The sequence below is a fragment of the Tachypleus tridentatus genome, chromosome 6 (genome assembly GCF_004210375.1).
Source record: "Tachypleus tridentatus isolate NWPU-2018 chromosome 6, ASM421037v1, whole genome shotgun sequence".
Lineage (NCBI taxonomy): Eukaryota > Metazoa > Arthropoda > Merostomata > Xiphosura > Limulidae > Tachypleus > Tachypleus tridentatus.
Genome location: NC_134830.1, coordinates 135,704,636 through 135,727,366, shown reverse-complemented (window position 1 = coordinate 135,727,366; position 22,731 = coordinate 135,704,636). Strand labels below are relative to the sequence as shown.

Here is a 22,731-nt window from a genome sequence, read left to right as displayed (position 1 = left end):
CGGAATTTAGTGTTTGGGTATAGTGCTCACGAAACCCTGGCGTTGCTGCAGTGTCCTTGTTTAACATTGTACTGCATCCACTCGTAGGGCTCCATGGTGGGTGGGGTCAGTGGGTGCCGAAATTTCCTTTTTTTATTATGGATCCTCCAAATAAAACCTGAAATAGTAAAAAAAAAAGTCAATAGGTAAACGACCACGTCTTGAAGATTCTGAGCAGCAATTTTCAACATTTGTAACACCTGTTGTACATCATTTGCTTTTCCTACATTCTCTTTCAGACAAACCTTTAGGGCAAATGTCTCCCTTTTTCATTCAAAAGGGACTAGAGAGACTTTCTGGCTCTCCAAAAGCAGTAAAGAAGCTTCGATGTGGTGACATATTGATGGAAACATCCACATCTCAACACAGTGAACCTCTCTTGCATTCAAAGGCAATTGGGAATATACCTATTGAGGTTACACCTCATGCTACTTTGAATTCATCACGATGAGTTATTGTTGAGAGGGATTTGAAGAACATCCCCGAGTCTGAGGTTCTCGTTGATTTCTCCACCCAAGGAGTTTCTGCAGAGAGGCGCATCTCCACTCGCAAAGATGAAATTATAATGCTGACCAATGCCCTCATTTTAACATTTACATCACCGCGTCCACCTGCCACCATCAAGCCAGGTTATCTTAATTACAAGGTATTAGCAATACATTGCAAACCCCTTAGGTGTTTCCAGTGTCAGTGGTTCAATCACTCGAAGACATCATGTTGTGGTTTCTTGATGTGTGCTCGTTGCAGTGGAAAGGACCATGATGTCTTCGAGTGTGAAACGGACCCTCATTGCATCAATTTCAATGGCTCCTACCCATCCTACTTTCGTTCTTGCCCTAAATGGTTGAAAGAAATTGAGGTGCAGCGTTTGACAACGATTCATACATTAATTATCCTGAGGCTCGAAAGTTGCTGTGCACCACTTCATCTTGGACATGTGCTGCAGCACTTCATTCCACTATTATGGTGGGAGTGCAGACAGATCTCTCTATGCCTCCAAAAGAATCGTTCTCAAAACAAATGAAGTCTTTTGACCTCCATGGTTAAAAAAGTTGATAAACCAACTTCAACACCCATCTCTGTCCCTTCAAAAAATCCCAAGATCCACTTTCTTTGGTTCTCGGTATAGGCATTTCCTTGGATCCATCTTCCTCTCTCACCCCAAGATGTAAAACAATCATTTATTCACGTCCTCATTAACTGGAATCCTTTTCCAACAACAAAGACCTGCCCCAATCGAACCAGGGCAGGATCCATGGAGGTCGATAAATCTCCCTCGAATAAAGACAGTAAAGAAAAAAGACTTAGTCATAAACAAAAGGGTTCTCCACCTAATTCACCTACACATGAATAAAAATAGCCACCTTGATACAATGGAACTGTCGAGGTTTACGTTCTAATCTTACAGGAAACATTTCTGAAACCTGCTGATACAGTCACATTTTGGTGGTTTTCTTTGTATAGAAATGATAGGCTGTGTGATGGACGACCGCATGGAGGGATGGGCACTGTTGGTTGATCAGCATGTGCTTTGCCACTCGACACACCCTTGGAGGCCGTAGCCATCCATGACTCCTTGGGTCATACTATCACTGTTTGTTCTCTCTACCTATCGCCTAGAAAGACATATGTTCAATCAGACCTTGATGCTTTCATTGAACAGTTGCCGTCTCCCTTTTTAATCTTGGGTGATTTTAATGGATATTGCTCTGTAGCGTGTATTCTCTCTGATCAGAACATTTCTCTTTTTATACTGGTTCTACTTATTTTCATGCACCTAGTCAGTCCTTTACTGCTATTGACCACTCAATTTTCTCCCATTTTCCATCGAGGGTTGACAGTAATCCACGAAGCAGTGATCATTTTCCTATAATCTTGAGAGAGATTGGCCGTGGTCGATGCCACCCGACCCGCGTGTCTCGGTGGAAGCTGGATCAGGCACACTGGCCCTCTTTCACTGCTCTCACAGAACTTGATCCTGCCATCGTCTATACGCCATCAATAGATGATTATGTGGCAGCAGTAACTGACTGTATTATACGAGCAGCTGCTCAATGTATTCTTAAAATCTCGACACGTTTTCCACTATATCCTCGTTCGTAGTGGAATCCTGCCTGCCATATGGCACGGAAGGCTCAAAAACGGACCTAGGATACTTCCATAAATATTCCACAATCTTGAACCGCATTATTTTCCAGCAGGCCCATGCACATGTTGCGTGGGTACGACGTCAAAGCCAGAAGAAATCTTGGATTCAGTTCACAACCAGCATATATTCTACCACCAGTTCCAAAGTCATATGGGAGAAAATTGGAAATGTCAGTGGGCGATATAATTGTTTCCCTTTCGATCTTCCTCTCTGATGGCCAGGAAGTAGCATCACCGATACTCTGGTGAAAGCTTTTGTCGGGTGTCTAGCACTTTTGCTTCTTCCTCCACCTTCTTAGCCATCAAGGCTCGGGCAGAGTGATCATCTCTATTTTCGAGCTGATTGTCTCTATGGCTGTAATCTTCCCTTTACACTGGTGGAACTCAAACTGGCCCTTCATCAGTCTGGCAGTACATCAGTTGGACCTGATGATGTACACTATTAATGCTTCACTATCCACCTCTTGCTGTTCTTCTGATTGTGTTTAACTGGATCTGGCAGGAGAATGTTTTCCTGATGCCTGGAGCCAGGCTTTCGTTCTACCTTTCTTTAAGCTTGGGAAGGATCTCAAAATTCCTTCAAACTTCTGTCCAATTATTTTGAGTTGTCTCTGTAAGACCTTAGAGAGGATGGTTAATGCTCGTCTTGTTTGATTCCTCGAATCAAACAACCTCCTCTTGCCCACCCAGTGTGGGTTCCAAAGACAACACTTCACTGTGGACCACCTGATTCGACTTGAAGCGTCAATCAGAGAAACCTTTCTCAAACAACATTTTGTATAAATATTCTTTGACATTGATAAGGCTTATGGTACAACATGGAGGTATGGCATTTTTCAAGACCTATTTATATAGGTTATGTGGCCATTTGCCCATTTTTATTAACTTTTTTTTTAATGGACAGGAGATTCCAAGTTCATGTGGGTTTGTCACTTTCCCGTTCTTTTCTGCAGGAGCTTGGAGTCCCTAAGGACTGTGTTTGAGTGCCACACTTATCAGTATAAAAATGAATGCCATTGCTGAACAACTCCCTCTCACTATTGCAAACAGGTGCTGTGTTGACGACTTTCACATCTCATGTCAGTCGTCGAATCAGAGGTATATTTAGCAGCAGCTACAGACTGTCCTCAATCATTTACTATATTAGACCACAGCAAACAGCTTTAATTTCATTCTCTCTAAAATTGTTTGCATGCACTTTTGCCACCAACGGGGTATTAACCCTGGTCCTGAACTCCTTATTAGTGAAGTTGTGCTGCCTGTGGTTCCTGAGACAAAGTTCTTGGGGCTTGTCTTTGACTGTAAGCTGACCTTTATACCACAAATCAAACAGTTACAAGTCAAATGTACAAGAGCACTGAACATCCTCCGTGTCCTTTCTTCCATCACTTCAAGAGGAGATCGATGTTCTCTGCTGAAGATATATTGTGCTCTTATTCAATCGAAACTCAACTAGGGATCACTGGTCTATGGCTCTGCCAGACCCTCAGCCTTAACAATGCTGGACTCCATTCATCATCAAGGACTTTGGCTTTGCACTAGGTCTTTCTGCACTTCCCCAGTTCAGAGCTTACACATTCATGAACCTTCTTTGTACCTCTGCCGTTTGCAACTATCTTTTCTGTATGCTTCAAAACTTCCTTCTTTACTAAAGCATCCCACCTGTGGTTGTGTTTTCCTTCCTCGGTGGGCCATACTTTTTCAGAAAAGATGATCTGCCATTGCTCCTTTTGGCTTTTATGTATCCAGGCACAGTTGGATAAATTGGGTCTGTCCTTAGATAACATTGCTGTATCCACTGGTCAGCCCATCCCACAATGGCTTCTTACAATCCACAAATTTGGCTTATCTGTAAGTCATCTGAGAAAAGCAGACACTCCCGATTGGAAATACTGTCTGCTATTTGTTGAACATGTTTTGAACCATCCTCCCATTCCTATTTATACAGATGGTTCACAATCAAGTGACTGTGTGGGCTCTGCCATGGTTTATTGTGGTTCGGTGGTTGCGTGCAGAATTCTCTCAACAGCTTCTGTGTTCACTGCTGAATTGTACACCATTTCTCTTGCCTTGGATCACATTGGTATGTCATAGTATATAAGCTAAGCAGTATTCAAACTGTACTATTTATACTGACTCGCTTAGTTCTCTACTGGTCCCTGGAATCGCTTCACGTTAGTTCACACCATGTTCTCGCCGATATTCAAAACCGGCTGGCCCATTTCTTTTTAACATCTACTTTTATCCAGTTTTTCTGGATACCGGGCCACGTTGGTATTCGTGGGAACGAGTTTGCCGACACCGCAGCTAAATCTCTCTGCTCTGGCACTACCACCGCTGTGCCTGTTCCATACACGGACTATGGTCCTGTATTCAAGGCTCATCTCCGTGCCAGCTGGTAGTCGACTTGGAGTGAGCAACGCGAAAACAAGCTTTTCCAAATAAAACCCTATATTGGACTTTGGCCGTCTTGCTTCCGTAAGGATCGGAAAGAGGAAGTTCTAACATTGGTCACAGGTTTTTTAACTCATTGTTTTTTTTTTAAATCTGGAACTGATGCACCAATTTGTTGTTTGTGTACCACTAAGGTTACAGTAAGCCACATTTTACTATCTGGCTGTCGTTACGACTTTCAACGACGGCACCATTTTAAACATGTTCTGTCCCAAGGTTTATCCATAACGTTAGACAGTGTTAGTGGTGATGGTGACGCTGTCCACCTTGGTAATGTTTTAGTTTTTTAAAGGCCATTAATCGTTTTAATGCCATTTAAGTTTTTAATTTATACATTTGTACTTTTTTAATGTGATTCCCTTTTAAGAATCAAAGTCCATCTAGTTCGATTTGAAATTAGAAATGGCCGTAACGTTAAATAACTCGAAACCAGGACTAGAAAGGCCAACTTCAGGTGACTAACACTGCTGTTTGAACTACCCGTTAGTCATCCTGGCGAGTTATTATTAAAATTTTGCTACAAGTCCTTTAAAACTTTTGTTACTTTTGAAGATGGCCATAACGTCAAATAACTCAGAACCAGGACTGGAAAATCAACTTCAGGTGACTGATGGTGGTTTTTGTACTTACCTGTTAGTTTTCCTGGCGAGTTTTGATAATTACAATTATGCTACAGAAAGTCCTTTACAACTTGAATTACTGTAGTTTTTCTCTTAACGATGTAAACATTGGTTTTATGCTATTTGTTTTTTAACATTTGTTTCGTTTTACCTTAATTTCCTTTTATGAATTTTACTAAATTTACTTTAATTTTAACTTTTTTACTGGATGTTTGGCGCAGATAGCTTAGCTGCTTTGTGCCATAAACATTAAATCAACCAATCAACCATTCGTAACTTCGCTGTTTTACTTTTTTTTTTTTTGCCTTTAATTTATTTTTAAGATTTTCAATATTTTACAAATGAGATTTTCGAAGGTGTTAATAAAGTAGTTTTGTTTGTATAAAAAAATCGGAATTATTATTTGTTACCTTTGAATAATGTCATTGTAACAGTAGTTCATTTATTAAACGACCAAACAATTTTGCCTTTTTTTTTTAATTTAACAATTAAGAAGAGGACTTGTCTCTACAATACAAACAACAAACCTTCGTAGCGCTACCAGCGGTTTTAAACAAATGTTAGTCGGAAAGATGAAAGTAAAAGCCTATACAATCCGGGTTTCAATCGATTGAAACTAGTAAAGCATTAAACAAGACCTGTCATGATCTGGTGAGTAAAGGCGTTCGACTCGTAATCTGAGGGTCACAGATTCAAATCCCCGTCGTACCAAACATGCTCGCCCTTTCAGCCGTGAGGGCGTTATAATCGGCGGTCAATCCCAATATTCGTTGGTAAAAGTGTAACCCAAGAATTAGCGGTGGGTGGTGATGACTAGCTGCCTTCCCTCTAGTCTTACATTGCTAAATTAGGGACGTTTAGCGCAGATAGCCCTCGAATAGCTTTGCACGAAATTCAAAAACAAACAAACAAGCATTAAAAAAAAGGGAAAACAAACGGTAAATGCAGCTGAAATCAAGAAATGTTTATTATGTATATAATTATAAAATTGAGGTCTATGATCCTATTAGCTTTTTCAATATTTTTTTCTAAATGTATTGTCATATTTTTGCTAAAACAGCTGCTAATCAACTCGGTTTTTCAAAAGCCCGAGTGTAAGCCCATTTACCAGTTAAGACCAAAAGACATAGTTACGTTATGAAATTTGTTTGGGACCGATTTTCACACCATTTTGGCTCTATAAATCAGTCAAAAATGATCGGATTTTGATAACTTGATGGACACGTCTAGAACATTCTCTCTCACTGCCCTGCCAAAAATGTTCTGTATCTTTTCGTATGCTTTGAGGGTCCAATATGATCAACGCTGCTTGACCGAAATATGCAATTTGCTGAGTGTTTCCCTAGTTTTAAACAGTTATTGTACGTTAAACCAATGATGGTAATTCGTTTTTTAATGGTATATATACCACATGTATATCCACCAGGTGAGTTGCCTGGCAAGTGAAACGTCGTAAACATATCACAGAGTGAAACTTTAAGCAACAAAATCTGTTGAGCGAAACGCGCCGTTGGCACGTGGAAGACAAAGTGTGGTTGAAATACACCGACATAGGCAGACCGTGTCAATCGTTTATTTAATCATTTATATTTTTACAGTATTTATATTTTACCACGAGTTAAAGATGTTGTTACTTCATATGATTCACAACATAGTCAACTGTCTAATTGTCATTCATGCCACGGGTTGTACTGGTGAAAGTTCGTTATTCAAGTATAAATAATTAGCTAAAAGTTTGAAGTTTGCTATTGAGTGAAACGTACCGATGTTGAAAACCCGTAACTTTTAAAATTTAATTCATTTTATTTGAATTATGTATAGACTAAACGAATTATCAAAAACAATTTTTAAGTGGTAGTTAACTTGTTTTGTTTTTTGTTTTTTTTTAATTTTCCCTTCGGTGGGCTCAGCAGATAGCCTGATGTGGCTTTGCTCGAAGAAAACATGCATACATTTTTTTAATTTAAGTCTCTGTAATGAATCGAATCCACAACTTTTCCAACCTTATACAGGCCTTATTAAACATACATATATAATCATGTTTGTCTATGACATCTTATTATTTAAATTTTTAGTAGTACTTATTTTTGCATACAACTGCCTACAAAGTAAGTCCTAAAATAAAGTGAAATAACAATCCTGTTGAATTAAAGCCCTGAGGGACTGAATTTAAACTACAGTACAAACAATATAATAGTCCTAGTACTAATTCTTTATGCAAAGTGTAATTAATTATATTCGTGTTTCGTCTTTTCAGAAAAGACGTCAACACCATAACAAAACTGAGTATAATTATTTTGTCTCGGTAGCAACTTTGTAAAGGCTGAAAAGATTGACAGCTACAGTAATTCTCTAAGTTTTGAATGTTGTCAGGGTTACACTAATTTTTCTAGAAAGTTAATTGCTAGAGATAAATAAGGAAAGCAGCGCTAGCTTTAAAGGCCTGCACTCCATGTAAAAGTAGGTGTATGGCATAGTTTGGGAATGTGTGTTTGTGTTTTCTTATAGCAAAGCCACATAGGGCCATCTGCTAAGTCCGCCGAGGGAAATCGAAACCCTAATTTTAGCGTTGTAAATCCGTAGACTTGCCGCTGTACCAACGGAGGTACTTTGGGGATTTGATCTCGTCATTTGTATTGGATACAGTTCTTTTCTGCATGAATGATAGTGTTCAGTTTTGTGGTGTTCATGTTGCTTACTAGTTGCATACATGTATAATGCTAACCCTTTTCTGTACCTGTATAACATTTGCTTGTTTTCATGCTTCTCACGAAAGTGTTTGAAAATTTATAATAATAATAAAACTAATTTTATCGTTACAATATGTTTTAAGACTAAGTAATCAATGCACGGAATAAGTTAATTTTATGATTTTGAGATATTAAATAATTATTTAATAGTGTCATACCGGAATAAAATATACATTATAGATTTGTTATGCAGCCTTTAAGCATGTGGTTAATAATTTCTATATAATGTCTTGTCAACGTTCTTCATCCAATTACTTTTGAGTATTTTAATGAACAAAGACTGTAAAATGCGCAAAGTTCGTTTTTTCCTCACATTGAAACGAACACGACTTAATGATTATATATACTTGCACAGAAGCTGTAACTTTCAATATAACCAGAAATAAAGAAATGCATATTTAATGATTCTTACAGATGACTGGTTGGCATCAGCCTTTCTAAATATTTCATCTCCATTTTAGGTAATTCTGGATGGTAGAAAGTAGGTCACTGTTAATGGCCTTGTCAATGGTTGCTCACACCCATTAGGCTTAGCCCTACAATCATCACTGGTAATAGTGATGTTTTTATGTCTGTTTATTATTAGGTGGACAGAAGTTTTTAGAACATTATGGAATTGTATACCAACATATATTGGCCAACTGTGTATATTATGTTGATAACTTTATGTGGGATTAATCAGTGATGTCGAGAAAACCCACTTGTTTCTCAACCCAAACGAGCCGTTTTTGCATATATATTTATGTGGGATTGCTATTAGTGTAAATGGCAGTAGTGGTGGTTGGAAAATGTAAGTTATTTATTAATACAATGCATATAATTAAGTCTTACTAAGGTAAACTTAATTATATATTAATAACAATAATTTACACTTAAAAATACAATAAAAGAAAGAGTGCACTCCTTTCTTGATGATTTGTAAGTGTACCATCTCCCAATTAGACTGTAATTATCTAACTGGTGTAAAAAGAATTAAAAAACAAACTAAATCTGTTGTTAAGCATTATTTTTTTAGGTAAACAGTTGTTTGTTACCCGTGATTGATCAGGTTGTCTGTGACTAAGGAAGTGTTTGAATTTCTAATTGAGCTGTTACAAAAGTACTGATCTTAAAAGACAGGCTAAATTATAGTAATTTGACATTATTATTCTGAAGTTTTACATATAATGTTTTCTGTTAATGTTATTGAAGCAAACTGTAATAATTACCTTGTGCTTTTGTATGTTATGTTTCACAATATATTTTCATAAATGTTAATTAGTGAAGCAAATGCTTGTTTTTAGAACTATGCTCTTCTTGGAAGGAACTCCATTTGACATTCCTAAGTTATGGGATTTATTTTTATCATGTTATTATAATGGTTGATAAGACAAGCTACAAGTAGAGTATGGTGATATCAGATAAGATAGAACATCGTTAACTGGATTTGTTATTGACATAATTCTGCACTACATATTGATATAATACTTTTGAACAGAATACTTGAATGCTGAAACTTTGTTGAGTGGATGACAACTGCCTGTTGTTAGAGACACAAGTGTAAAGGATGACATTTTGAAAGTCTTCTTCCTTCAGACAGAAGACTTCCAAAACCTTGTCCTCTACACTTGTGTCTCCACAACAGGCAGTTGTCATCATTCTACAAAGTTTCATCATGAATACTCTGCCTAAACAATCATTCAAAGAATACTTGAATGCTGTTATTACATACTGATCATGTACCTGAATAACCTCAAAGGCTAATGGATGTTAGTGTTCCCCATGTTTTTATTTGAAGTATGCCGTAGCCAAGGGGAGTGAGGATAAATAGGAATCCTCATTTTTTGTTTTTTTCTCTTAAACAATGTCCTAAAAATTATTAAAACTTTGTTTAATTGTACTTACATTGTTACATAATAAAAGAAGTGTATTGTAGATGTATCTGCCATCATCATATGAAGAATCTACACCAAAAATTGTTTATTTTTTACAGTTTAGTATGTGCAGCACTATAAGGCAAGAAGTGAATGAACACGTTTGTGAGGTATTATAATTCATTGATTTTGTGATAAGCACACATGTTTAGGTTATTTCAAAAGTAACTTTACATGCTATTGTATAAGGATACAGCAGTGTGAATTCAAATTGTTCTCTGTTTCAATTCTTCAGGAGTGTACAGTAGTTCTGGGGACTTATCTTTTCTTCAGTCATCTAATATAGCTGGGGACCAGCTGCACGAGATGGTTCAAGAAACTGTAAGTATTTGAGACACAGATATTCTGACATTGCACCTATTCACCTAATAATATCTACCTGTGCCAACACAAGAGTTTGAAACTCCAAATTCAGAATAATTTTCACATAATAAAAAACAGATTGATGTTAATAATTTTAAATCAAGTTTATGGAAGTTTTTATAGCATGTATCATTTATTACTCTTTATTTCATGACATTCTGAATTTATCTGATTATTAATTAACAGTAGTAAAGTATAGGTTTTGTTTTTCACATACTATAGAGACTGCAAGGTCATTGAGGGTGGATGGAGGTTATAACCTCATTTTGAAGTTGCTGCAGTTGTACAGGAATGCCAAGTTTATTGTTACTGAACTGCACTTATCATACTTTATAGAATAAGAATATAAAGATAAAGTTTCACTTTACATTATTATCATCAGGCATTTTATTGTTTATATTTAGTAGAGGTATGAAACATAAGACACTTACTCCTGGTGGTGTGTATATGTATTGAGAAACCACGTTAATGATGTATTCCATTGATGGGGGATGGTAGACTTGTAAATCATAGTAATGTGTTTTTCATGTTAATATAGTGACAGAAAGCTAAGGTATAGTTTATTAAGCAGTCTCTCAAAAATAAATTCAGTTTTTTACACTTAGATCAATAGTTTCACATTTCCTATCTTGCTTCAGTACCTTCAGTTTTCAAAATCTTCACTGGTAGTTTCAGTTTTCTAAATTGTTAGGAGTGGTTTAAGTTCTTTTAAACATAACTGTTACATAATTCTCATTTTATTTAATTTATTCCTATGTTCTGAGGGCTGGACTTGGAATTCCTTTCACTAACATCATAATAAACATAAATAAAATTTATTTAAACACAACTTAATATCAGATGAGTATGACCAGATGTTATTTTAATATTATTTTTCTGTGTTTAAAATAAAATTTGGGTTAAAATTTACATTACTTGTTTTTTAATTGAAGCAGATTAAAAAGCATAACATGAAGACATTAGTACAAGTGAGACATTTACATTTGAACCACAGTTATACACTGTGACATATTTTTCAAGATTCTAAATTAATGACATGTACATCATCTCGATATGTATAGGAACGTGCTGAAGAGAATATAAAAGCCGAAGCTGAGAGAATGGCCATGCATAAATGTATTATAAACAACATAATAGAGAGTGAAAGCATCTATGTTGATTGTTTAAGGACCTTACATCAGGTGAGTTTTCAAAATGTGAAGAGAAAGGAAGACTACTATAAAACAGTACATATATAATTTTAAATGAACCCCGATAACAAGAAAATACATGTGTGTGTATATATATAACAAACTTGCAATTCAAAATATTAACTGTTTAAATATATATGTATAAATGCACTTAGCAAGGAAACTCTGAATGTCCTTTTCATTTTTGAAATGATGTTAAAATAAAAAACTTAGCTACACTGAGAAGTTTGCTCAGTGGTTTGTTTTATGTTAGATCAAAAAATTTAAGAAAAAGTAAAGGTCATTTTTTAGTTACTTTTAAGTAAACAACTAGTTTTTAATCTTTTTTAAACATTTCTATAAGATTAATATCTGTATAAAACAAGAATGATTTTGATAGGTATTTACTTTACATTTAGTGTTTTATTATTCACTATTTTTAATTTAAAAATTCACTTAAACTGTTGGAAAAGTGACTACTACTGTTAATTCTTCCTTTCTGTTGGTACAAAACAGTTTTAACATATCTATGTAAGGATTCACTTGCTATGTTTAAACTTTGTTGTAGCAAACCATTTTTTTCACTATGGCTTCTTTTACTCCTGAAGTCTTACATGCACTGATCAAAAATTGAGTGTTATTTTATCTGCTGTTTTCTCCTTCCCTCTGAACGAATAAAAACAGAGAAAATTGTTCTTGTTCCTCCATTTTTGTTAGAATTTTGCAAACAATTTATAGAAATATTGTGTGGAAGATCTCAGTGTGACGTGTTTCCTTTTTTCAACGTAGCTACATGATCAAGGTTACAAAGAATTTTTTACTTTTTTTTAGAATATGGAAATTACATGTTTTCATAAGTCACATTAAAAAAAAAAGATAAAAAAAAAACTTAGCACTCTCAACAGGTAAAACTTGTCTCCTTTAGTTGGTAATGCTTATATGAGATTTTGCTGTGGTAATTTCATTTTTTTACCTTTGGTCAGATTTTAAACCAGTATCCTTTGCACACGTGTCAAGTGTTCTACCAACTGAGCTAAAGGTATTAATTTATTAGTAATTACTAGTAAGGCTTTTCTTCTTTAAACTACTCTGGCTGTTGCATTTTTCCCCACTCATAGACAAAGCCCATCCACAGGTCATATTCAAGAGTTACTTTAGACGATCAGTAGTTCAGAGGTATTAACTATGGTGATTTCAACTTTTTTGAGTCTCTTGTTTTCCTGAATTTGATTAAACCTGGGACTACTCATGTTGCAAACAAGTACTTTACTTAACTGGACTAGACCAATAACCCACTAGACCTTCTGAGTAAGGCCTTAATGAATTAAACTACTCAACTGTTTGTAAGTTAAAGGTTTAAGAATACATTATTAAGTCTTCTTTTGAAAATCAGAAATGATAATTCCAAATTTGAATAGCTTTGTATTTAACTTGTGAAAGGTGTAACAAAAACTATTATAAGCTTGAAATATGAAACGGGTAACTTTAGTGCTGTTCTCTTTTCTACTTTTTTCTGTCTTGCTCGTACACACACACACACACACAAACACTTGTAGTAAACTTGCTGTTGATATGTGTTTTTTTTTCCAGTACATGAAAGCTTTAAAGTCAAACATTACGACTTCTCAGCCTCTTCTCTCCTTGGAGGATCTTAATACAATCTTTTACAAAATTCCGGATCTCCATGACATTCATTTTCAGTTCCTTGAAAAATTGAAAGGCCATGTAAATAATCCCAATAGCCAGACAAGTGTTTGTGAAGCTTTCAAATTGCTGGTAAGCAGAAGATGTTTTCTTATATTTTAGTTCATGAAAAACTGAAGGTAATAAATATGTTTGTTTAAAAGATGTTGTTCTCCTTCTCGTGAAATCCAGTTTTAAATTATTATAAAGTAAGTTATTTTTGTTTTCTAAAGAGCTGTTTCACTGGCTTGATACTTATATTATACAAGTTAAAACTGTATGATGAAACTTGGGCATATTATTGTGTGAATGTCCTTAATGGCTCATAGAATAGAATTGTAAAGCAATGTTGTCACAAAACAGTAAATTTACTTTTAAACCTAACAATTTAATTCTTACATTATTACAGGCCAGTAAGTTAGAAGTTTATTCAGCATTCCTTCAGAACTATTCTAAAGCCATAGAGACTGTACGTAAGTGTAGCCTCGAGAACTCCACATTTTCAGAAATCACCAGGGTTGGTTTTAATTTCTTTCTTGAAATATGTTCTTGGCATGTTGTATCTTACTTTTAAATAATTGCTCTTTTAAAAGTTAATTTTTTGAGTGAAAAATTTACTTTTCAGTACAGCTTCCCAAAATCACAAGATGAGTAAAATTGTGTCAGAGAACGTAAAGATGCTGTTTATTATTATTTCTCTTCTATACAGTTGGTTGAATTCCTTTCAAAAGTCTGTTTTAAAATGTAAGGCACAGTAGTGTGTGTCTTCAAGTAAATTGGGCTTCTTTCGATTCATATCTTATTTTTAAAAACTGTTTTGTTTTTATTTTATAAGTAATTAATTAGATGAAATACACAACTAAGCTAATTCAGTTTGCAATATTAATTTCAGTGTTCAGTTAAGTGGAAAAAGTGTGATTTGGGAGTATAGAGGCATTTTGCAGTTTTCAAAAAGGAAATTTTTGTATGTTCAACTACTGTTTTACAATAACTTTTATATAGTTACATATGCATGGAACCACATTAATTCCCTTCATGATTTATTAAAGATAACTTGGATGTCCTATGTGTTTCAAAGAAAAACTTGCCTGAGTTAAATCATCAAACCATTTCTTGCCACATTTTAAATTCTTTTCCAAAATTTGCTTGCACATTATTATATATTAAAATCAGTACTTGGAATAAATGCTGTTTGTTCTGATCTCTTATTGGAGTTATTCTGAACTAGCCACAACCTGCAAAACATTTGTGATAGTTTTTACTTTATCTGCTTGAATTTTCCTTATTTTGTCATTTTCACGCACATGATTTAAGCTACACTGTTTTATAGACATCATTTGTTTGACCAATAAATCTTGGTCTATTTGAAAAGATTTTGAGGTCAGAGAAACAAACTCAGGTAGATGTAACTTTATTTTTATAGAACTATGTATATGTAATTGCATATACTAATAATAGTGTACACAGTATGAAACAGTTATGAACATTCATTTTATGGAATGATAAAAGTAAACTGGCAAAACTAAGAATAAAACCTGTAGTAAAACAAGTGGTACGTGAAAGGTGTTTTTAACAGTCTGTGAAATGAAACAAAGCTAAATTATTGTAAAGTAAAATAAACAAAGTTTAATGAAGGCAAACTTAGCTGAATGTTTGGAAATGTCTAAATGCATGTTCCCAAAGTGATGAGCATGTGGCTTTGAACAAACTGCATTCTTTAGAGATAAACAAGTGAGAAAGCCCATAGCAATTGTATTTAGTGTAATTTTCTTTTTGGAAATTGCATGAAGGTTAAGTGTTATTTGTGTAAAATATTTTGCAAATAAAAAAAACCCAAAGTTGAAATTAAAGCCAGATGTCGTGTGGTGACAACAACTTTGTGCCATCTTGTAGCATAATAATTGCACTAAGCAGTTTTACTAAGTAAAAAAATAGGTAAGGTGATTCTGAATGGAAAAGCCATTATGTGATTAAGATTCTTCAGGCAAAGGCATTTCTAATGACTCAAGATTTGTAGTATTTGAACAAAAACTTGCAAGAAATATTCTGGACAGACATACACAATTTGATTATTTATATGGATTATATATCAGAAACACTGAATAAAAGCATTCCCATATTTCATCAAAGTAATATGTATCATGTATAATTCCAGATATATCATTTATTATTGAGTTATGTTTTTTGCAGAAAAGTAGTAATAGGTCATAAAATAACTTTTAATATATATATATATGTAACAATAGGCTATTAAAATTGAAATAGTGTCACTTTTTAGCTCATTTAAAAAAAACACACATGACACATAATAGGATTGATTTCTGAAACAATGGTAATCATAACAAAATTGCAAGCTTTAATAAAACAAATGTTAGTTTTGATTTTAAAGTATTGGTATTGATACCAGATTGCAATGCTTGTTTGATTATATCCACAGATTTAAGAAAGATAGTCTGTTTTATGTTTTTAGTTGGAATGTTTGACAGAAAAACAAGTAATGTAAGTGTGGTGACACCTACATCATTACATTTCTTACACAAGTACAAACATTACTTGTTGCAAAGTTAAATATTTAGTAATATATTATATATTGTACTTATTACAAATGATAATTTAGAGGTTATTAAATAAATTAGTTTCAAAGTTCTATTTTCATCAGTTTAATTTTTTGTAGTCATTCCAAAATTATGTAGTCAGAACAACTACCATAAATGTCTATTTTTTTAGTTTTGAAATAAACATTTTTGTGAGCTGTGAAGTTTTTGTTTCTGTAGATAATCAAATTGAATTCTCTGAAAGGTCAAACAGTTACATTGGAAGGTAAGTAAGTTAAATCATGATGTAATACTTTCCTAAATAATTCTTTTTGGTTTTAATTGTTATTATGTCTAAAAATAAAATAGTAAGCTATCTGAATAGCAATATTTTTGTTTTTACTTTAACATTGTAAGTTGTATCAATTAAAGTATGCTAAAGAAAATGCTACCAATATTTTTTTAGTTTTTTTGCACTGTTGGCCGTGCATGAAACATGGTATATAAATATGTATTAGAACAGTAAAGATAGACTGGTCACTGTGAAAGACATAGATAAAGGTGAACAAATTGCAGTATGATTTTGTTGTACTGTGTTAGAAATACTGTACTTGTATATTTATGTACACAAATACACACGTAATAAGTCAGAGAAAAAGAGCCTTTGTGAGGTTATAAAGTTTGTGATAAAAGGTTTGGAAAATGACAGTATGAATTTCTGGAATACAGTAATTTTATATTCTTGCACAAAAGAATGGCTGCTCACCCACAGTTGTATTTAGTTTGGAAAAACTTATGGAAGAAGCTATGGTATGGGTAGTATTAATGTTAGAACTTGAAAAATGTTGTGCTTGTTTCTACTTTAATTCTGTTTCACCTTATATGACTCAACAAAACCTGTTGGTTGTTGCCTGTAGATCTTCTTCACAAACCTGTTGCCAGGATACAGAAGAATGCTCTGGTACTACATGTAAGTACATATGACACTCTTTGTGAGAAAATGCAACTAAAAGTATCTTAACTTTCATATTTGTACCTAAAACGTCACCTATTCCATTTTTAATCTGTAGCTACTTAGGATGTCAATTTAAAATTAACCACATAAATTGGTTGAATCCTACATGTCTGTTTGGATTTAATACCACCAACAATATCATTACAGCAAAGGTGCTAACTGATAATTCAGCATATTCCTTCATTGTATAAATTATCTCAATTTATAAGCTGTTTTTTGTTAGATTTGATCTGTATTATTAACTTGTTGTTTTTTCAGCAGTTTTGTTGAAATTTGTACTGTACTAAGAAGATATATCTTTTTTTTTTTTGTTTTACTAATGTGTTAATGACTACAGTTTTTCCTTTGGATTAAAATAAATTCTTGCTGTTAATAATAAACATTATTAAAATTAGTTATAAAGCTTTTAGTATTTGCTGAGACAATAGTTTCTTTTCAGAAAATGTAAATAGTATTCAAAATCTTGAAAATTGGTATTAAAATGTAATACATTCTTTATTTATCATTAGGTTTGGCAAGAATAACTTTGTTTATTGTAATTTAAAAAACAATACTTCTGTTGTGTTTAAAGTAAAACTGTTGAAATATGAAGATTTAATGAATGTTATTGGTAAGTTTTTATAATGTGTGTGATTTAACTGAATAACTACAGAAATTTGAGTATTTTTTTAAAGAGCATTTTGTGTAAATTAAGAGCTAAGTTTTCAGAAGTTGTCAAAATTAAGGAATAGGTTGAATGATTGCCTTTTTTTTAATTTAAAGAAGAATGACATTTTGAACTAGTGCTCTTTGTTATTTTCTTAAAAATGAGAATAAAGTTGACAATTATTCAACCTTTTTTTCAAATTTGATGTCTTTGTTGCCTATGTGGTTAACTGTATATTTCATTGTATGTGAAAACTGCCAACAATCAGTAGATGGTCATTTTACTGTGTTTAATGTTAATTTTCCCATTGTTAATATGATTCATAAGGCTTCGTGTGCACGAAGTTTTGAGTTTAATAGTTAAGAAAAGGCCTGGCATGGCCAGATGGATGATGCAACCGACTTGTAATCTGAGGGTCACGGGTTCAAACCTCCATCACACCATACATGCTTGCCCTTTTAGCCATGGGGGCATTATAAAATGATGGTCAATTCCACTATTAATTGGTAAAAGAGTAGCCTAAGAGTTGGCAGCAGATGGTGATGACTAGCTGCCTTCCTTCTGGTCTTACACTGCTAAATTAAGGGCAGCTAGTGCAGATAGCCCTTGTGTAGCTTTGTGCGAAATTCAAAAAGTAAACAAAACAAACATAATAGTTAAGAAAACAGTAACTTGTATTTTTACAAAATGTTTGTGATTAAAGCAAACAGTACTTAGACTTGTTTGATATTCCATTAGGACCTTTTACGATACACATCAGAGTCCCATCCTGACCACTTACCTTTAAAAAATGCCTTGAAGATGAGTCAATGTTTTCTCAGTGACCTAAATCTGTCTTCACCAGAAAGCATGTTTCCAGTAAGTTATGTATAAAATCCAAATGTGGAAGAGGTTTTTTCCTTCTTTTCTGTTTTTTTCATTAAAGTGAAATCAATCCATTGCATGCGTCTTAAATGTCAATGGTAAGAACAAAAAAACAACAAATGCTACTATTCACAGTTGTGAAAGATACTGACTGTGTTTAAGTTTTGTACCTGATAATACATAATTGTTATGTTAAAGGTGTACACAACTTGGCAACTTTTATTAATCTTTAAAGTAAAACATAGGATGGTTTTTGTATTATTGAAAAAATACAACTAATTACAGTTTGTATGAATTAACAGTATTTACTAGTAATATGTAAACCATAAAACGTTTTTAATGCTATGTAGACATACAAATATATGTATATAGAGAGAGAGTGGTAGGAGGTATATTTATGTTATGCAGTACAATCTTTTCACTATCTAGCAATGAAATATAAATACATTTCAAAATGCATCAGGAGGAATAAATTCTGGAACCTTCCTCTTTCATATTAGTATGTTACTGTAGCTTGAACAAATTGTCCTTTTAGGCATATGCTTTTCAGTCAGTGTAATGTTTCTCATGCCTGCTAATGTTTATTTATGTGCAATTTGTTGTAACATTTAAGCACAGTTTTTATTTTTTGAAGTGTTTGTTTTTGTCACAAATCACACCCTGCTTGAATTTTTTAAACACTTCCCATTTACCAGCAATATTCCATAGAACTTTTTTAAGGATTAATGGCAAGCATTATATTGATATTGTAAAAATAGTTTGTGTGGTTACAGTTACAATGAAAATTTCTGTTCAGAGATCAGTTGTAAAATATGGAGGCTTCCTTTACTGTTCCCCTCACAGTATCAATATAGATGTTGAAGAGATACAGATGGTAAAACTATGCTAACTTAATACCTTTTTCTTTCTGTAAGACTCAAGACCGAGCTCAGAGACATCTGGTGAAAAACAGTTTTATTATTGAACTTTCAGAGGGTCATAGAAAGCTGAGACATTTATTTCTTTTTAATGATGTGATTGTTTGTGCTAAATATAAACCTTCTACTAGGTAAGCAAAATATGCTTTTCCTGAAGTATAAATGTACAAACTTCTCAGTAAAACATATGTAATAAATAAACCAATCTTTCTGTCAAACATAATCTTAGAAAAATTGAATTTTATCTATGAGCCAAATATTAAAATGATATTTTTTTATAGTTAAAAAACTTGCAAAACGTAAACTTATTAATTACCACATTTTAATGCATGCTTCATAACTAACATTCCTTTTTCGTTTTGTTGTTCCAAGTGCTATAAGACAATCTAATAGAATGTATTATACATGTAAACTCCTACCAAAATCTATTTTGTTATTTAAGTGTAACTTTTCTTATTGATTAACTTTTGTTAGAAAAATCAGCATTTCTACGTAACAGAAGAAAAAAAAAATTATACTAACAAATTTTGTTAATGGTTTAGGTTGGTTTTTTTACTGTTCTTTGTAACTCCTTTTCTTATGCTAAATAAAAGTGAAAGTGGTTGATATTTATTACTTTTTTTTTACGTTGTGAATTTTATACACTGTTTAAACCATTATGGTGTGGCTTTAACAAATTACCAATTTCAGTACATCTGTGAAATATTAAAGTATTATATTGTCTTCAATCATTTTCACTTAATCTTGAATAATTAATGAAATAAAATACAGTATTAAAAGTTGAAGACTTAAGTTGTTTACTGTTTTTCCAGACAAAAATTTACGTTTGAAGTCAAGTGGTACATTCCGTTAACAGAAGTTCTTCTGTTCGATCCTGAAGGTAAAGCTACATTGATAAACTATACACTGTCTAAGTGTAGTCTTCAGTTTTTGAGTTAAGGTATTTGTAATAATAATAAGCATTTTCTTTAAGAAAATTTCCTGTGCTTGTGATAACAGTGATTATATTAAGAATTTTGTAAAGGTTTTCTAAGATGCACCTAGTAAAAAAAAGTTAAGTCCATTATTGAAAACTGTCAATGTAAGATGATCAGTGAAGGGGACATCTAAACATAGCCTGTTATTTTATAAATGAATAAAATAATTGTCTTAATAAAACCATAATTACTTCTTTATTGACGTATTTTTACTGCTTAAAATTATCTAAGATGATTCTTTTTGTATCTAACTTCTTTTAAGATGCTGAAGAGGTGAAAGAAAGTACTTCTGTTGACATTGTTACTCTAAAGACTCGAGCCTCTGCTGTCCGAGATCAGATTCTTAAAGAAGAGAGAATTATTCAGGGAAAGGAGGTGAGTTAATAAGATGTCTGTGCCAGTTGCCTTTTTTCTATTATTATTACAAGGTTCTACTTTGAATATAAGAATGTAAACTTTTACTGTTAACAGTAGCTTAATAATTGAATAATTGTCCAAACAATGAGGATGCCCAGCCAGTCAACCATTCTAATCTTTCAAAGTGGAAATGTAAAAAAAATGTACTTAGTATAGCAATACTGATTACCAGTTTGATTTTTACACTCTTAAGTACATATATTGCTTTGATTATATGTTAATACATAAAGTATTAAATTGTTTATCCTAAGATGTTGAGGTCCAGTGTTAATAAATACTAACTTGGTTCTCACTTGGTGTCAGGCATTTTGTTTTTATTATTTAAGAAACTAGTAATAAGAAATACCCAAGTAATTGTTGTAAATTAATTTAATGAGAGAATTGGCAACAGTCAAACAAGATAACACTTCTAATAGGTGTCTCTTAACACATTTCATTTCTGATTGAAGCTTATTAAATATCAGACTTGGTTATTATCTTGACCTCCATTGTCAGCTCAAGTCATTTAAAAAAACCTTGTTTTTTTTTTTTAGTGTAGTTGAATGTATTAGAGTTCAATGAATATTTCATTAATTTTGTTTACTAATAGTGTGTTGAGATTACTTTATAGATTTAAAATTATGAATTTTTGTTACTTTATTATACCTGTGATGCATGGTGTGGTGACATTGCACTAAAGTTTGATTGTTTTATGTTTCAAGATGTTTAGTTACCTGTATTTCTGTGTGTGTGTATAAATTCACATCGGGTAAATATACGGGTGGAAGTTAATTAAGGATTATTCTGTTAAAATAATTTGTGTTGAACTGGTTTGAGTTAAAAACTGTGAAAAAGCTGTGTCATACATAAATCGTGTTTTCCTTTCTTTTTTAACATAATATTTAAAATTTTTCTTGGGAATATTTCTGATAATATTTTAAAATAAAGACTGAAAGATAAATTTCATCCTTTCCTTTGTGTGGTGGCCCATTATGCATTCACAGGATAGATCCTAGTTATTCCTTGTATATTTTATGCACCCACGTAGGACCTTCACGAGAAAGAAAAAAAAAGCTAGAGGAAATATATCTTTTTATTGTGACACAGAGAGCTGCAGAACGTTATTGTGTTAATTTTTCACTTGAAGATTGAGATGAGAGTGGACTTTGACCTTTACTTGAGGTCACTAACATTTGTAAAGCTATCTCTTAAGTTATTTTGTTCTAAAGAACATGCACAGAGCATGGTCTTTAATGAACAGGGAAAAAAAAAAGAGAACTTTTTTATTCTGTTTTTGTGACATAGAGATAAGTTAAACCACATGTTTCCTTTCACAGAAAGCAAAGGGCACAGGACGAAGTCTGGATAAACAGAGAAAGAAGCTTTCAGAAGTTGTGAGTGTTTTTGGTTGTTTATGAGCATAGGGTTACTGTTACAATCGAAGTATTGTAGTGTGTGTGTGTTTTAATTGGAACTGTGATAATGTGGGTTGAATACAAGAACATGAATGTTTGAAATATCATACACTGGTATATTTTATTGGAAAAACTTGTTATAAATGTATTGTATTTAAGACAGCTAATATGGTAGATGGATTATTGTTATATAGCTAGTATAGTTTAGATATTGGATAATATTGTTTCACTTAATTTGTTATAAAATAGGCAGTTGTAAAAATTGTTATTGTATATACTCTTCTTAGTGAAAACAGTAAAATGAAAATGTATCAGTATGATTAAATCAGTATAACTGAGACAATCTGTTGTGGTTTTGAACCAGTTGGGGGTTACAAATAGATAATTAAGCCTTTGTTCTTAGTTAAAAGATGTTTCAAAGCAAGTAGTGGATTCTTGATGACTAGAAACCCTCTTGAAATAAAAATGTATTTCAGAACGGCTGGTATGGGTATTAACACTTCTGTTGATAAGCAGCGAACAATGTTTTGACCTCCCTAGGTCATCTTCAAGTTAACCTGAAGATACAAATAGTGGATTGTTTCTTGATGTGAAAGAGATTGAGTGCTTTGGAAATGTGGGTGGTGATCACTTATTGCACATGCATGCACACACACACACGCACACTACTTGATTGAATTATAAATAAAAAAAGAATATTAATGGTTGTTTAACTTTTATGAAACTATCTTCAGTGGCTTTGTATATCTATAGGTAATTATAACAAAATAACTTGGAAAATAAATCCTTGTTATTTTATTATAGTTGACAATGGGTGAAGGTTGAGTG

General features: G+C 33.0%; 1 protein-coding gene across 1 annotated transcript in view; it reads left to right on the top strand.

The window, feature by feature from the left end:
- Positions 1-22,731, top strand: part of LOC143253754 (active breakpoint cluster region-related protein-like) — an 88,893-nt gene that overhangs the window by 42,489 nt on the left and 23,673 nt on the right. The window contains exons 2-12 of the mRNA XM_076508072.1: positions 10,160-10,245; positions 11,349-11,468; positions 13,047-13,232; positions 13,549-13,656; positions 15,914-15,959; positions 16,591-16,643; positions 18,073-18,192; positions 19,113-19,246; positions 19,928-19,995; positions 20,355-20,467; positions 21,826-21,882. Of these exons, the coding sequence (XP_076364187.1) occupies positions 10,160-10,245; positions 11,349-11,468; positions 13,047-13,232; positions 13,549-13,656; positions 15,914-15,959; positions 16,591-16,643; positions 18,073-18,192; positions 19,113-19,246; positions 19,928-19,995; positions 20,355-20,467; positions 21,826-21,882 (1,091 nt within the window). The remainder of the gene's footprint in view (positions 1-10,159; positions 10,246-11,348; positions 11,469-13,046; positions 13,233-13,548; positions 13,657-15,913; positions 15,960-16,590; positions 16,644-18,072; positions 18,193-19,112; positions 19,247-19,927; positions 19,996-20,354; positions 20,468-21,825; positions 21,883-22,731) is intronic.